Source organism: Falco peregrinus, chromosome 11 (genome assembly GCF_023634155.1).
Source record: "Falco peregrinus isolate bFalPer1 chromosome 11, bFalPer1.pri, whole genome shotgun sequence".
NCBI lineage: Eukaryota > Metazoa > Chordata > Aves > Falconiformes > Falconidae > Falco > Falco peregrinus.
Window position 1 is genome coordinate 23,898,139 of NC_073731.1, and position 14,522 is coordinate 23,912,660.

Consider the following 14,522-nt stretch of genomic DNA (forward strand, 5'->3'; position numbering starts at 1 on the left):
TGCTTTCAAATTTTTTATTTCTTAAAAGTTAATTTTTTAAGACACCACTTTTCCTGAGGTTTCACTTCAGTGCATCTCAGATTCTTTTAAGTTAAGGCTGTATACCCTTTGCTCCACTGTGTACCTTCAGAGTTTTTGCTAATATATTCCTAAAAAGATACAGTGATAAATATCATTAAATCAAGACCAAACACACAGAAGGACTCTAAAACATTCAGAAGCCTGGAGGACTTGGTCCACACCAACCATAATCAACTAGAATAGTGGCAATAATTTCAAGGAAACAGGATCCACTATTTATGGCCTTAAAAAACCCATACAAAACTGTTTGAAATTTAAAAAAAAAAGGTAAGTTTCTTTAAAAATCATAAACAGTGGAAAATAAAGACAGACATCATTAGAGAAAAGTAAATCCTATTAACTGGAGAAGAGAAAAAAAAATGGTCAAAATTCAATTTTGTTGCAAATCCGCTCCAACCTACCTCAGCCGAACTTTTCAAGGATGACTTTTCTCAAATGTTTATTAGTATAAAGAACAAAGAAACGGATAGCCAATAGCTCTGTCAGCGATATACAACATAGGAAGAAGGCTGCATAAACTATTAAAAAGTATGAAGTTACTCTTAGACTGATGCCATCTAGCCTCAAATAGCTTTTTCAACAGTTCATTCTAAGACTACCAGTGACTCATGTCCAACAGCCTGCTGGGCAGCGGTTGTTATAGTAATATTGCAGGAAAAAGGAAAAAACAAAGAAAAAATTCCACCATCCACCTACATAAAAACTGACTGATAAGAATTCCCATCTTTTCCTGTTGGATGCATGCAGCACATTACCTTTTAATGAAAGTTACCAAATTTAAAATAAATAAAACACCCAAACATTTTCTTAGCCTCACTATTTTGATCAGAATGCTTTTTCAGAAACACTCTGCTGCAATAGAACAGACTCCATTTCCAACTTAAATTAGTGCCGCCTTCTGCCTAGTGTTTACACTCCAACAGACTTAGAGAGGAAAACTGTATGACTTCCTACTCTTCACTGTAGCTAATTTCCAAAAGAAGGTTCGCCACATCATTTTCTTTAAAGCCTGCGTAGAGCCTTTCACTGTCATCATAGGCTTCGTAGCTCTGTTCTGAATTACATTCCTTAATGAATGACAGAAATTTTACCCAACATTTTGTACAAAACCTCACAAGAGTCTGGAGCAGCAGCAATGATGCTTTTCTCTCACTGTTGGGAATGCCTCTCCTGATACATTTCCCCAACACATACCTTTTTTGTAGCCACATCAAGCTAGTAACTCATCATCACTATCTGAGACTACTACGCTACAGTAATTTTCTATTGATTAACTACTTCACAAAAGATTTTGTCAGGGATTTCGAATTCATTACCTTGCATTTTATAATACCAAATTTTATTTATGACAGATACCCTAGTCCTTTTGGTCACGTCGTTCTTCCTGGATAACATCTTTCCGTTCCTCTTTCTGATGATGTCTCTCCCCATTGTTACCAGCTACTATTACCATGTACACTCTTAATATTTCTACCAAGATAATTAATGAAAATACAACACAAGGCTGGTCCAAAGACAAATTCTCAAGGAATTCGATTGCTTTTTTGCCTCCCTCCTTCCCAGGATTATATAAGCAAGTTCCTTGGAGCAGTATCTATTGCCAGCCCTCCACACGAGCATTCCCTTTGACCCTACAACTTCTCAGGGGCTGTCACATTAATGCTAAACTGAACTCCAGATAGAGGAAATCTGACACATTTGCTTTGCCTGGAAATCAGTTTTCTCATCAAAAAAAAGCTAAGAGGTTAGACAGTGATGAGCTATCTTTAGAAAATCCACACGGCATTTTATCCCCTTTTTCATTTAGCTCCACATCTTTATCTACTCCTTCAAAGATCTTTTCTAAATCTTCATGTGCCTCTGTGTCAAGACAAATAGGTCTATATTGCCAAAAACCTTTTCCCTTCCTGTTTGTACAGCCTTTGGCTTGGACACAGTTAAATTTTGTCACAGCACCCTGTACGGTGTTGTGTTCTGAATTTGAGCTAAAACCAGCATTAATAACACAGTAATATTTTGGCTGAGAGTGTTTGTCAGGCTTTTCGCTTTTCCCACTCTGCCCCCCATCCCACCTCAGCAGTAAGCTAGGGTTGGGCTAAGAAGCTGGAAGAGAACACAGCCAGGACAGTGACCCAAATGACCAAGGGATATTTCATACTGTTAACCTCATGCTTAGCAATAAAAACTGGACTAGAAAGAGGACTTTCGGCAGACAGGGGGTTTACTTTCAAGGTGGCTGCTGCTCAGAGACTGGCTGGGCAGGGGTCTGCTTGTGGGAGGTGGCAAGCAATTGCCTTTGGTTATTTGTTCCACTCCCACCTCTTTTCCTTCTTAAGTTTTCTCACTTTTGCTATTCTCTCCCCCATTCCACTGGCAGGGGTGAGGGGAGACTGGGTGCTCAGCTGCTGACCAGCATCAATGCATGATACTCTTCCTAAATATAAGCTTCAGAGCTCCACCTCTGACTTGGTAGATTTGCATAAAATACCTCTTTGTCAAAGGAATTTATGTACCAGTTCTTTCAGAATTTTTGGACAAAGACCATCTGATTGCTTCAGCATGTACACAATAAGCTTGCAAATTCATGTTTCTATCTATTTGATCACTTCTGTTTACATACATTCATTTCTGTCACCCGGCTTGTTTTTGCTCTGTGACTGTTATCATTATTGATAACAGAAGCAAAGTATTTATTTTGAGAACCATACTCAAACCATCCTTAATCCCAAGCACACCTTCACTGTACATGGGTCTTGCCTTCTTACACACACAAAAAAAAAAAAAGCAAGAATTTTTTACCATTTCACAGTCATTGCAAAGTCTAATCCAGCTTGACATCTTTACAGTATTATTTCTATCCCTACATAGTATTTTCTGTCAATTACCTATTCCCCCGTGCTTGTAGACTCTACCATCTCTAACTGCAAAGATGCTTATTCACTCAGATAAGCCTGGGCACTACATCTCCCATTTTTCTCCTTTAAGGGCAGAGATTCCTCTTAATTCTCTTTTTTTTTTTTTAATAACCTCCAGGCATTTTTTCCCATTCAATCTCTCGGTTCCACAATTAACCTTCTTTTATTAAAATAGTCCTATTTGTTTGATCTCTTTGAAATCCAGAAGTGTACTGACAGAACCAAAGAACTGTTTATTCTTCTATTTCAACTGAATTTAGTTAGGAATACTCAATGTTATCTTTGACACCTACATCTCTAATAATGCCATCATCACTTAAGAAAGCTGGTATTCAGATTTTCTGCTTCAGCAATTACTTGATGAAGAAACTTTTCATGCAGAACATACGTGAATGTTTGGGCCCTGCTCTTCTTATTAAAACTTTAAATTTCCCAGCTATGAACTGGAGAATAAGTCTTTGCAATGACACAGTTCTTAGTAGTACTTCTCTTTAACAAATTACACATCTAAATCCAAACCCCAGGATTTAAATTCCTAGATTACCTCAGTAGAATTAATTTAATAGCCTTCTCTTCCCCTAGAATTATTTTATTCCAAAGAAATTATTTTCAGTCTGTGATGTCCTTTCTTCTTTCCTTCCCTCTTATCATCTAATTACTTATTTGGTGGTATTCCACCAATTAGCTTTCATTTTTTCGTTCCTGAATAGGAATGTGCTCTTATACCAGAACTCCAAACATATCTGCCACCCTACCGTATTTCTGCTCTCTCTAAAATCAGTTTCACATCTGTAACCAATAGTTCACACCCCTTTGTCATGGTGTCTGTTGCCTAGTATTTATGCACAAATATTTCAGTTTTTCCTACTGACGACAGGAACTCCCTGTTTGCAGGCTCCCAGCACCTACTGACTGCTTGGCTTTGGAGACCTTTGCCCTGAGTCGGACTTATAGTAAGCGTAGCTGTGTTCAAAGACAGATTGGACCCCAGCCCCTTAACGGAGCATCTCACGGTCAGCTACATCACTCACATACACACACAGTCTTCACCAACTACAACCAACCTTCTAAAAAACAAACACAAAAAATCACCAATCTGCCATGAACATTTATCAGAACCAAATCCCACAGTCCCCCTTAGCCATTGTTATTCCCGTCATCAACTCCGCACGCAAAGCCTTAATCCCCAGTTCTTTGGTGGCAGCCACCGCGTGCACTAGCCAGCCCATCCCTGCCCTTTGCCCACGTGCTCTCACAAAGAAGATGCATAAATTCCCAGCAAGCCAACCAATAATTACTGTTTTTTTCTCAGGAGCAGGATCCATTAGCTCCCCCTGTTTGCTAACCCTATTAGTAAGTGCTAGCATTCAGTAAAAAAGTATGTTATCCTCAATCAGACTCACCCCAAATTAGACCTCTCTGTAATTTGGTCTGAAGTCACTGTGCAACGAGGCATCACGCCATAACCTCTTTTTTCTCCCTGTCTACCAGATAAACATGCAATACTGTGCATGGGTTTGAGCAGTATGTTGCAATATACTGTGGAGAATATCCAGTCAAGTTTACATCCAATACAATTCACAAGGTAACTATTTTGACCCACTGTTGTCACCTGCAGATCCTACAAAGACCTAAACTACCACAAAATCTAAGAGAAAAGCTGTGCTGTTAAAAAGTTTTGTAGTCTCAGGGAAAACAAGGACCAAATAGGCTTCATCTACCAGAAAAGTCATGCATATTGAAGGGCAGGGAAATTAATTGCAGCATCCCTGCTCATTACAGGGGGGTTGCACGAGATGACCTTCAAAAGGTCCCTTCCAACCCAAACTATTTTATGATTTAATGCCTCTAAAATTTCTGGGAAACCAAACCAACCATCAGTATGTTAGATGCTCACACCTCTGACAAAGGCGACATAATAAACAAAGATGATGTTAACACATACATCTTCAGTTACCACCAGCATCTGAATTATACTATCTAAAAGTTATAGAAGTACACAGTTTCTTAAAAAATAACCTGAACAGCTTGTGCCTACTATGCTTCAAGCATAGAGAAAGTAATTTCTTTATGGAAAGTTCTGTTTAGCACAGCATCATCATATCCCAACCCTCTCCCTCTCCAACTCACACATGATATTTTTAGTGGTCCTACAACTCCATATATAGCAATGCAGCTATTAGCTGCTTGGCTTTTTTAATTACACTTTTCCCACATATACAAGTTTTGTTACATGCATGAAAATACATCCATTCCACATTTTCAGCTGTCTTACAGTTGAAACTGTAAGAACAGGACTTAGCTGTCCCATAAATTGAATTCAACATTCACATTTTCTTTTAGTCCAAAAATCGTATCAAGCAAGCTGCCAAACAAGTATGAATACATTTTATTTATTTTTTTTTTACAACAGGACACGTTCACCCAGTTCTGGCTAGACCCCCCATAAAAAGAATGCCGAACAACGTTCCAAATTCTGCAATGCACCTAAAAAGGTGCCGACCCTACCATTAGTTTAGTTAAACCCAATAGTTTGTGGCTAGATGTCACAGCCACATACACAACATTTGATATCCAACAACAAAGTTCTTTTTCTTTCTGTAGAAGGATGTTCTATACCAACTGCACTGATAACATCATACCTACTTCAAAATCAGCATGGCTGTAGGACAACTGCCAACTTTCCTAATTTATTAGCCATGGAACTCAGTCGTAGGGCTTGTCTTTGCTAGAAAATAAAGGTTATTCCTACAACAGTGACACAGAACTGAGATTACTAATCCTTTACAGGTATTAGAGTAGTTTCGCCTCAACAAGACAGCCTGGAAGTCTGCATGGTCTGGCTTGGAAAAGCTCAGGATAGTAGTAGATCATTACTGTACTAGCCCCCCTCTGCTGCCTCTCCCCCAGGCAGCTCACCCATGCCCACAGAAGAGCCTCTCCTCCACACTGCGGCGTCCATACCTAACACATGGGCGTCACCTGGGGAGAAGACTGGTGACCTAGAGAAGTCAAAAGTCACTCTTCTGGTAAGAACAGGTGATTTGTACTTTTAGGTATAAACTCCAGGCTCTCTCACTGCCTTTAACTAAAATTACTAATGCCCATAAAACTACATCGTGCTTTATCATCAGAAGACGTTTTCATCAGCTTAAGGGAACACCTATATTCAAACATATATCATAATCAAATCCTGCTGTTGTCTGAAGAGACAGACACTTTCATACGAATGTTACTTTTGCATCTTTTTGTATGGTGTCTCTCATATTCTTATTTTCCACTTATTTCTCCATTTATAGGCAGGTGCTAAAAGAAAACACACACACACTTTGCCTGAAGTTTCTTAGCCAGACCTATGCTAAACGGATCACACTGCAGCCACTATCATCATTAATGGGAAGTTGAATCCTACAAGACCACAAACCACAGAAATCAGGGTTCTCCCCTGAGCTCAGGAAAAGGTATTAAGCCCTCAATCCCTTTGAGGGTCCAGAAGCTACACTACTTTACTCCTGCTGCTACGCACTGAACAGCTTTAAGGACCAAATTCTTGAGTGCTTGAGGGTTCTTTGTAATACAATTTAAGATATGTGTGTGTGTATTTAAATCCAGCCCTTTCACTCTTCATTTTGCTATCCCAGGCTTTAGCAGTTCCTGAGGTTAGTACAAAATGCAGCTGACAGCAACGGCGGTAATATAGCACCCTTAGAGTGTTTGAAGTGTAAAGTTCATTAGTTCTACTTTAAGGTCACTCTTTTAATCCAACAGCCAGAATCTTATTCGCACTACCATGCTGTTATCCTGGAAAAAAAGAAAACTGCAAAAAAAATCAAGACGTCAGCTTAGATACTTCTTACAAGTGACAAGATCAGCACTAAAAACCCAAATCACAGTCAATACCTTTTAGCAAGTTTCAAGAAAGCAGCAAAAGTATTCTTGATTGTGCTGTAAACCAAATGAAATTTAATAGAACGGATAAAGGAAATGAAGAAAGGAGAAGATAAACATTTCAATACCCGATAATTTTGCTTTATAATTATTAGTTGAACTTGGCTTACAAACAGAATTTATTAGAGTGTCTGTTGGGAATTACAAGACAGGCAAATAACTGAATTTTAATTTCTTTGTGTTTGTTTACTGATTTTTGTACATACAGTTTAAATTTTAACGAACTCAATTTTGCTTATCCTCAGTGAATATTTGTACACTTATTAAAAAGTTCTGTCAACAGAAAACTTTTAGAACACAAGGACTGTGTTTTAAGAATTCTGAATCATATTTTTAAAATAAAAGATAACAGCTCTAACACATTAACTTGATTGATCCTGCACAAACTCCTACATGTTTATGTGCACTGTAAGAAGTTTTTAAAATTAAGTGGGACACACCTATAAGATAAGTATATTAGCATGTATAAATGAGGATGATGTTCTCATTTTTAAGAAATAATCTAGAGACCCAAGACTTATTGGTAATATTAGAAATAAGTAGCTTTTCTTCGCTCCAAATACACATGCTCTAAAGGGTGAGAATTTTCAACCTTGTTTGTTCAGAAGAATGGGTACAGCATTTCTTTCCAGTTCTGAATTAGCAATCACCTCAAAATGAGCTCCCAAATTAAGATCCTTACCTACAAGACGCAAGAGTTATCATTTACATCCCCCAATTACCCTTTTATATTTATGCAGTTATATCATACTCACACAAATGTTGTATTTCAACAAATATTAAATGGTTTTTATTTTACTCACCTGCACACTGAGATGAATCCATTTCTTCACAAGAATTCTCCCCAGTGTCATTACTTTTATTGGTGGCTGCAAACCATTTACTGTGCGATAATAAAACACGGTCTCTTTCTCAGAGATTGTGAGTTTGAACACAGTCTGCCCATCAATAGCCTTTTCTATCACACACCTTTGGAAATAACCAAGAAAAACAACATAAGGTCAGAGGCACACACATATACACATTCTTGCCGAGGTGCTATCCTGTAAAGTGATGCTAACCAGAATGTATTAAAATAAACATTAAAAATACAGCTCTTGAGAAGATGCTCAGTGACAGTGAAAGTCACAGGATGTACTAAGTGTAAAAGAACTTTAACAAAGACATTTTATGTCTTAATCTGTGAGGTTTGTTGTGCTTTCTTTTTTTAATTTAGCGCATGCAACTCCTGTTCACTTAGGGGTGGAAAAGGGGTCCACTTTGCCTCCTCTCTTCAGGGTTCTGTAACAGAAACCAGAGCGGCTGGCCAGCAGCTCTGCCAGGTCTCTGCTGCGCTTTTCATACAATGCTGTGTAACATGGTACATGTGGAGGCACTCACATTTTTCTTAGTCTAACAAGGCAAGTATAAGATAACCACAAAAAGCAGTACAAATTATATGTTCTGGAAATAAGTCTTCCATCTTTCCACCAAATCTGTCCACGTAAGGTAGCAACACCACCAGCTTTCCCTCACTCTCCCTTTGGCACGGTCTTTCTTGACCGCAAAAGAACCAGAGCAAGGCAAGAAGACTAGCCAGACACTTGTTACGGGGTTTTCCCCACAAAGATTTCACATCAAAATCAAATGCGACACTGACCTATAAAGTACAAAGAACACCACCAATAGCAACCCACGCTGCATATCTAGCTGCTGAAATATTTTGGCACTCTGATCACCACGATGTCAAGGGGTCTCAGAAAGCATAGGCTACATATGCTTGTGAAACAGCTATGAATTAAGGTAATCGGCCACACAAGAATTATGCAGTTCTGCATTCCCATTTCAGCAGCTTGAGAAGTCCAGTCTTTAATTTACTGACCCGTGAAAAGTTAAATATTTTAAGTTACACCAGACTAAATCAGTGCAAGAAGTCAGAAGAGAGAAGCATATGAAATTCATATAAAACCAGGATTTACTTAGACATATTAAAAAAAAAAAAAACCCACACCAAACCTTAACTACCAATAAGCATCTTCACCTACTATGCATTTATAAAAGGAAGGTATCAAAAAGGCTGTTCTTTGATACTGCCTTATTCACTAAATTACCTTTAAATCCAAGAGAAAAATTAATTCATCTTAACCATTACCATATTAGCCTGGTGGAAAGCTGTCAATAAAACATCTTGCAAAACGCAGACTTTTGTTTTTCAAACCTCACTAAAAGCACATTTCTTAATATATTGTCAACTGGTCTTTTCAATATTTTATTTGCTTGTAAACATGCTAGTTTTGCTAGATAATAAATGTGAGGAAAGGCTCAGCTAAGTAGCAAAATATTTAGGAACTGGATTTACCCAGTTCCTGGATAAACAATAATTGGATAATCCAGGTTTTTGTTTATTTTAGTTATCTAAAACAAACATCCCCACATTGTTTTTATCCCCAAAGGTGTCATGACTTTAAGAAGGGAAGCGACCTTGATGTACATCACTTTGAGAACTGGAAAGAACAAATGTGAATTACTACTTGCTACTGAAAGAGAAAAATCAAGAGACAGAAAAAAAGGGGGTGGGGGTATGTACCCAAACTAGTGCTAACACAGGTGAAATAGACATAAGCATTACTTTTACTTCTGACTCTGAGCCCGATTTTCCATTCCAGCCATGTTTACAGAGAAAAACCACTGTTCCTGTGAAATTTCCAACTTCTGGTAACCTGCAGTCCCACAGAGCCAATTCCTGACTACATAATTCTCTATGGTGGGGCTGGAGGGAGAAAAAGTAACGCAACAGAAATCTGCTTGGTCAGCTTTCAAAGAGAAAAAAAAAAACACTCTAGAGACTCTAATACAGCTGCACATATTAACAGGAACACTTGCAAATGGAAACCTCTGCACAGGTTCAAAATCAGACACATGGTATCTTAAGGCAAATCCCCTCCCAGTCTAATTCCTAACATAAAACATCTGAAAGGATATAAAGTAATAGGATATGATCTTAGTCCTTTAACCAAAGTTAAAAAAAAACACACCTACCACTCACTTCACAGCCAGGCCGTTCCCTCTGACCTTTTTGCATGCAGAAGGGCCCCAGCTTCCTTCTCTCCCACTGCCAATGTCTTCTGGCTACCTAACTTCCAGTTAGCCCAGTTCACACTAAATTGATATAAACTGCCTGTAATGATTACTCATATATGCTAAGCTTCTACTCATCTTCTTATCCTATTCCATTGTGAAGGGTTATCATCATATACAATTTCCTATATTGTGCTAATGCTTACTTACAGGCTTACTGAAAGCATTTATATTAACTGATCAGTACATGCAGTAAGAGAGGAAGCATGGGGAAAGAATAAAATTCAGGGACAAGAGCTCTGCTCGATTATCACACTTACTGCCTAAAGGGAAAGTAAATTTAGACACTGGAGTACAAATGTCAGTGTTTTCTCACTATTCTCTTGTTTTTCTTCAAGATTTCCAATATTCAGTGACTTAAACACACACCTACAAATACATATACTATATATCTTAGAAGAAAATAAGGCTTCAAATAAATCTCTAATGTGACCTGACTTCCCTCTCCTTTTAAGTGTATTTTTTCCGAGATTCCCATAAGAAAACTTGGTATATGAAACTGACAAAGAAAATTGTCCATGTCTTTGCTTATCCACATATATTTGCTCCCCCAGAATGTCACAATCTTCAAAGGGCCTTCAGACTTTAGATCCTCACATCAGTATCTCTCACTTCAGATAGCATAGTAACATCTAGCAGAAAGAGCCTCCTATCCTTACGTGAGCACATGCCTAGCAGAAACATCAGTCTTTACAAGGATGCAATGGGACACTGTACAGTAACCCTCAGCTTCTTTCCTAAGCACTCTCTAGCAGCCAGACCATGCCATTCAGCATGAAGAAACACACTACGGTATTGTCCAAAAAATACAGGTCTGCTATACTTAATGCAAGAGCACTTCGCCAGTAAATAAAAAATACTTTGTTAAACTTTCAATTATTCTACTGGTAAAATGAGCAGCTGGTTCTAGCTCATCTTCCTAGTGTTTTGGTGGCAATGCAAAGACTTTGTTAGAATGAATACTAGTTTCATGAAGTCCCTCTGCTGTGGTAATGGGCTTTAAAAGGTCTCAGGAATGACATTAACAGGGACAATTCCCCTTCAGGAACTGGAGGAAAAAAAAAAAAAAAAAAAAGGGATACCTGGTAAGTCAAACTCCTTTTGCCAACCAGAAGGACTCACTAAATCACTAAAGCAATACAATAAAATGAAAAACATCTTAGTTTGCCGTTAAACTATTTCTCTTTTGTAGGATGCCTTCTGAGTCAAGCTTCAGTAGCTATTTGGGTGCAATTACCGTTTCGCCACAACTGGAGCTCTGTATTCCCTTTATGAAGGAAGAAAAATTAACATGCTTCTTTCTGTTAACAATAAAACAAAACAAAAAAAAAAACCCAACCAACCAACCAAACAAAAAACCCAAAAAAAAAGAGTCTGGACAGTGGCATATTATCCTGACCACTGGAATAACTGTTGTCCAATTTTCAGGACTGGGCTCTACCATTGTAATTCCTACATGTTGAGTAGCAACAATTTCGTAAGGCAGAAGAATGAAGTGATCTATTACTAAAACTGAATAGAAAACATTTAGATTTTAAAGTGATCTATAAAACCCACTGAACAGGAATATGTACATTGTGTAGTTATTAACAAAGTAGCAATTGGAGGCTAATGTTTTACACTAGTCCATGGATAATCAAACATCCGCAGAGTCTAGTTTCTGCACAGCACTTAATGTTTTGAAGCTAAGGGCATACATTTAATTGTTTTAGTCTCCATGCAAGCAAAAGCTTATCCCATCGACAAAGGAGTTTCACCGACCTCACTCAACACATCACTGCAACAGCTTGCTTGGAAATTAGCAGGACATTTCTGCTTCAAGTTAGGCATATGCTCTGCTGAACAAGGCTGATATGCCCACGTGTGTGGACATGAACTCATGGCATAGGGCAACCCCACGAACGGACTCACTGTATTCAAGATTCAAACGTTACCTAGAAAATGCTGTCTATAAAAGACTCTAGGCCTAAGCTCCAGAGACATTTTTACACATACCTTCAACCGAGCTGATTTAACTTAAGCTCAAACTAAAGTCACTTTTGCTTTGCAGATCTCATTGATTTCCCCTCCATAACCACAATTTCTACAGCTAGGTTGAATTTTGAAAGGTAGCTAGCCTTGCATAAAGCAGACTATAAATATTTAAATATATTATAATAATTTTAGACATTTCTATTGTTTCTGATGAGTTTCACACCTCTAAACAATTCACTATTTCACAGCAGCATGCAAAACAATTATCAAGAATGCTACAACTGAGCAGATCATTAGTATAGTTTTAAATGTAAGTGATGAGCACAAGCATAAAAACGTTTGTGACATATACTTTGAAAGAACATACTATACTTCTTGTGTGCTTCACTTTAAAAAGGATCTGCACAACGACGGTAATAAAGAGTAGGAGGCTCTGCATTTTATGTTGGATGAAGGGAACTTTCTTCGCAGGATTTGTGATGCATTTTTCAAAAAAGCCAATTTTTCATTATGGTAGGGCCCAGTCAAGCTGAAGGGTCGTTTCAGCGGCAACTTGCTACAAACATGACACGAGGGCAAGTAAGAGAGGGCACAGGCTTAGCCACATCTATTTTGTGAACGCCTAGTGAAATTTCACTAGCAGTTTGAATAGTGGAATCTTTTGTTAAAGTAGCAACACAATCTCTTGTTCAAGTCAACGCACGCCAGGTCTCCCCAAAGAACTATAAACACTCTTCTATAACTCTGAGATACTAATTTTTGAAGATCTGGAAGTTTTCCTTGTTTGCTTTTAACCAGTGAACTTGTCTTAGGGGATTCCTAAAATTTTAGATAATTTTTTTCCATCATGAAAGCAGCAATAGCATAAACCCCTGATAACATGTTTTTCTAACAACTTCCAGAAGAAGGAATATGAATTAGAAATATAAATTTAGATTTTTAAGAACAAACATACATGTTATGTATGAATAGTTCTCACCGAAAGCAATTGGACTATCATTTGAGTCAATGCCATCAAAACTGACGAATACTTGTCAGTTGTCTTGATACTTGCAAAGACCCCAAGCTAAATACGGCTTTAAAATGTCAGTTTCTCACTGTACCTTTTTAAAACTTTAAATAGCTTGCTAATAATGACTGTGACTACAATGATCAATTTTTTTAAGAGCACCAGGAAAGTAAACACCTTCAATACTACTTACATTACACCTTCTTGCTCAGGTTTCAACCATACAGTTAACGTAAATGAAGCTGCAAGCCTCAGAGAACGGGGAGTAGAGAAGCAATCCTTGTGATTATGAAAAATAAAACTGGAAGCGTTGCTGAAGGACCCTGGACGCAAGTCCCTTTTGTCCTCTGTGATACAGGTACCAAGGCCTTCTGCAAGAAGCAGTTTGTAGGAAGAAGGTGATGACCTGTATGGACATTCCTGAACACAAAACCTCTGGGTGCAGGACATAATACTTTCAACAGCTACTGAGCTATGACAGAAAGTACTTCGGTCTGGCAGCCCACAAGTGGCTTGAGTTGGCACAATTGACACATTCTTGAAAGCTCCCACATTTTCAAGCCTAGGGAAATGTCCCTGAGAGCTGACCAACACAAAGGAGTCATAATAAGTTAAGATTAACGTTTCAATAGCATGAAACAAGAAACGACACCTCAAGGAAAGAGCCCAGCAATTCATGTTTACAAAAAAGCTCCTCCTGATTAAAGCATCCATAAATAAATAATGATGTCCATGTCGGTAGCAATGTCCTCAGGTGGTACGCTTTAAGAGTTTACGTAGCGTTTCATCTTCAAAACACTCATGCAAGGACTCAGTCACAGGGGGCATCTACATCTTCTGGCCAGCGAAACGCACGTGGGTGACAGCTGGTATCTGCGAACAACAAAACAGACACAGATCACGGGAGGAACATGCCTTTTTACACCAACAGAGGCAATGCCCCCGTAGGGATTGCAAGGGTTTGAGTTCTTCCACGTTTCAGGCAGCAGGCCCACCCGCGCTGGCCACAGCCAAGGTGTGCCTCTAGGCGAGGGCCAGGGGCCCAAGGCCACCCGCGCCCGAGCCCGCTCACAGCCCAGCGGGATTTATCCCAGATCCATCGCGTGACATGAGGCCGACGCTCAGCTCCGCGCATGAAGGCAGTGGAGCCAGGGGGCAAACCGGGACACCAGCTCCAGCGTCCCAACGTCCTTCCCGAGGGTTTCAAGCCGGCGGGTTGAGCCTCAGGTCCACGGTCCCGCGGGGCTTCCCCCAGCGCCGCTGCCCGCCGTGCGGGGGACGCGGAGGGGCACCCCCTGCCACCGCGGGGCCACGCCGGCCAAGCCCCCGACACGGACCTACCCGTCCCTCAGGCGGCGGCGCGCCCGTGCCTCACCCCCGCTGCCCGGCTCACGCCGCTCCTGCCAGCGCTCGGCAAAGCCGATTAACACCCCGCTCCCCATCTGTCCCCTGGGGATGTGTCTCACGGCGGCCGCCCG

The 14,522-nt window shown here is 39.5% G+C and overlaps 1 protein-coding gene across 1 annotated transcript in view; it reads right to left on the reverse strand.

The window, feature by feature from the left end:
* Window positions 1-13,907, reverse strand: part of USH2A (usherin) — a 390,454-nt gene extending 376,547 nt beyond the window's left edge. The window contains 2 exon segments of the mRNA XM_027788579.2: window positions 7,748-7,913; window positions 13,238-13,907. Coding sequence (XP_027644380.2) covers window positions 7,748-7,913; window positions 13,238-13,758 — 687 coding nt within the window. The 5' untranslated portion in view covers window positions 13,759-13,907.
* Between the last annotated feature and the right edge of the window lie 615 nt (window positions 13,908-14,522).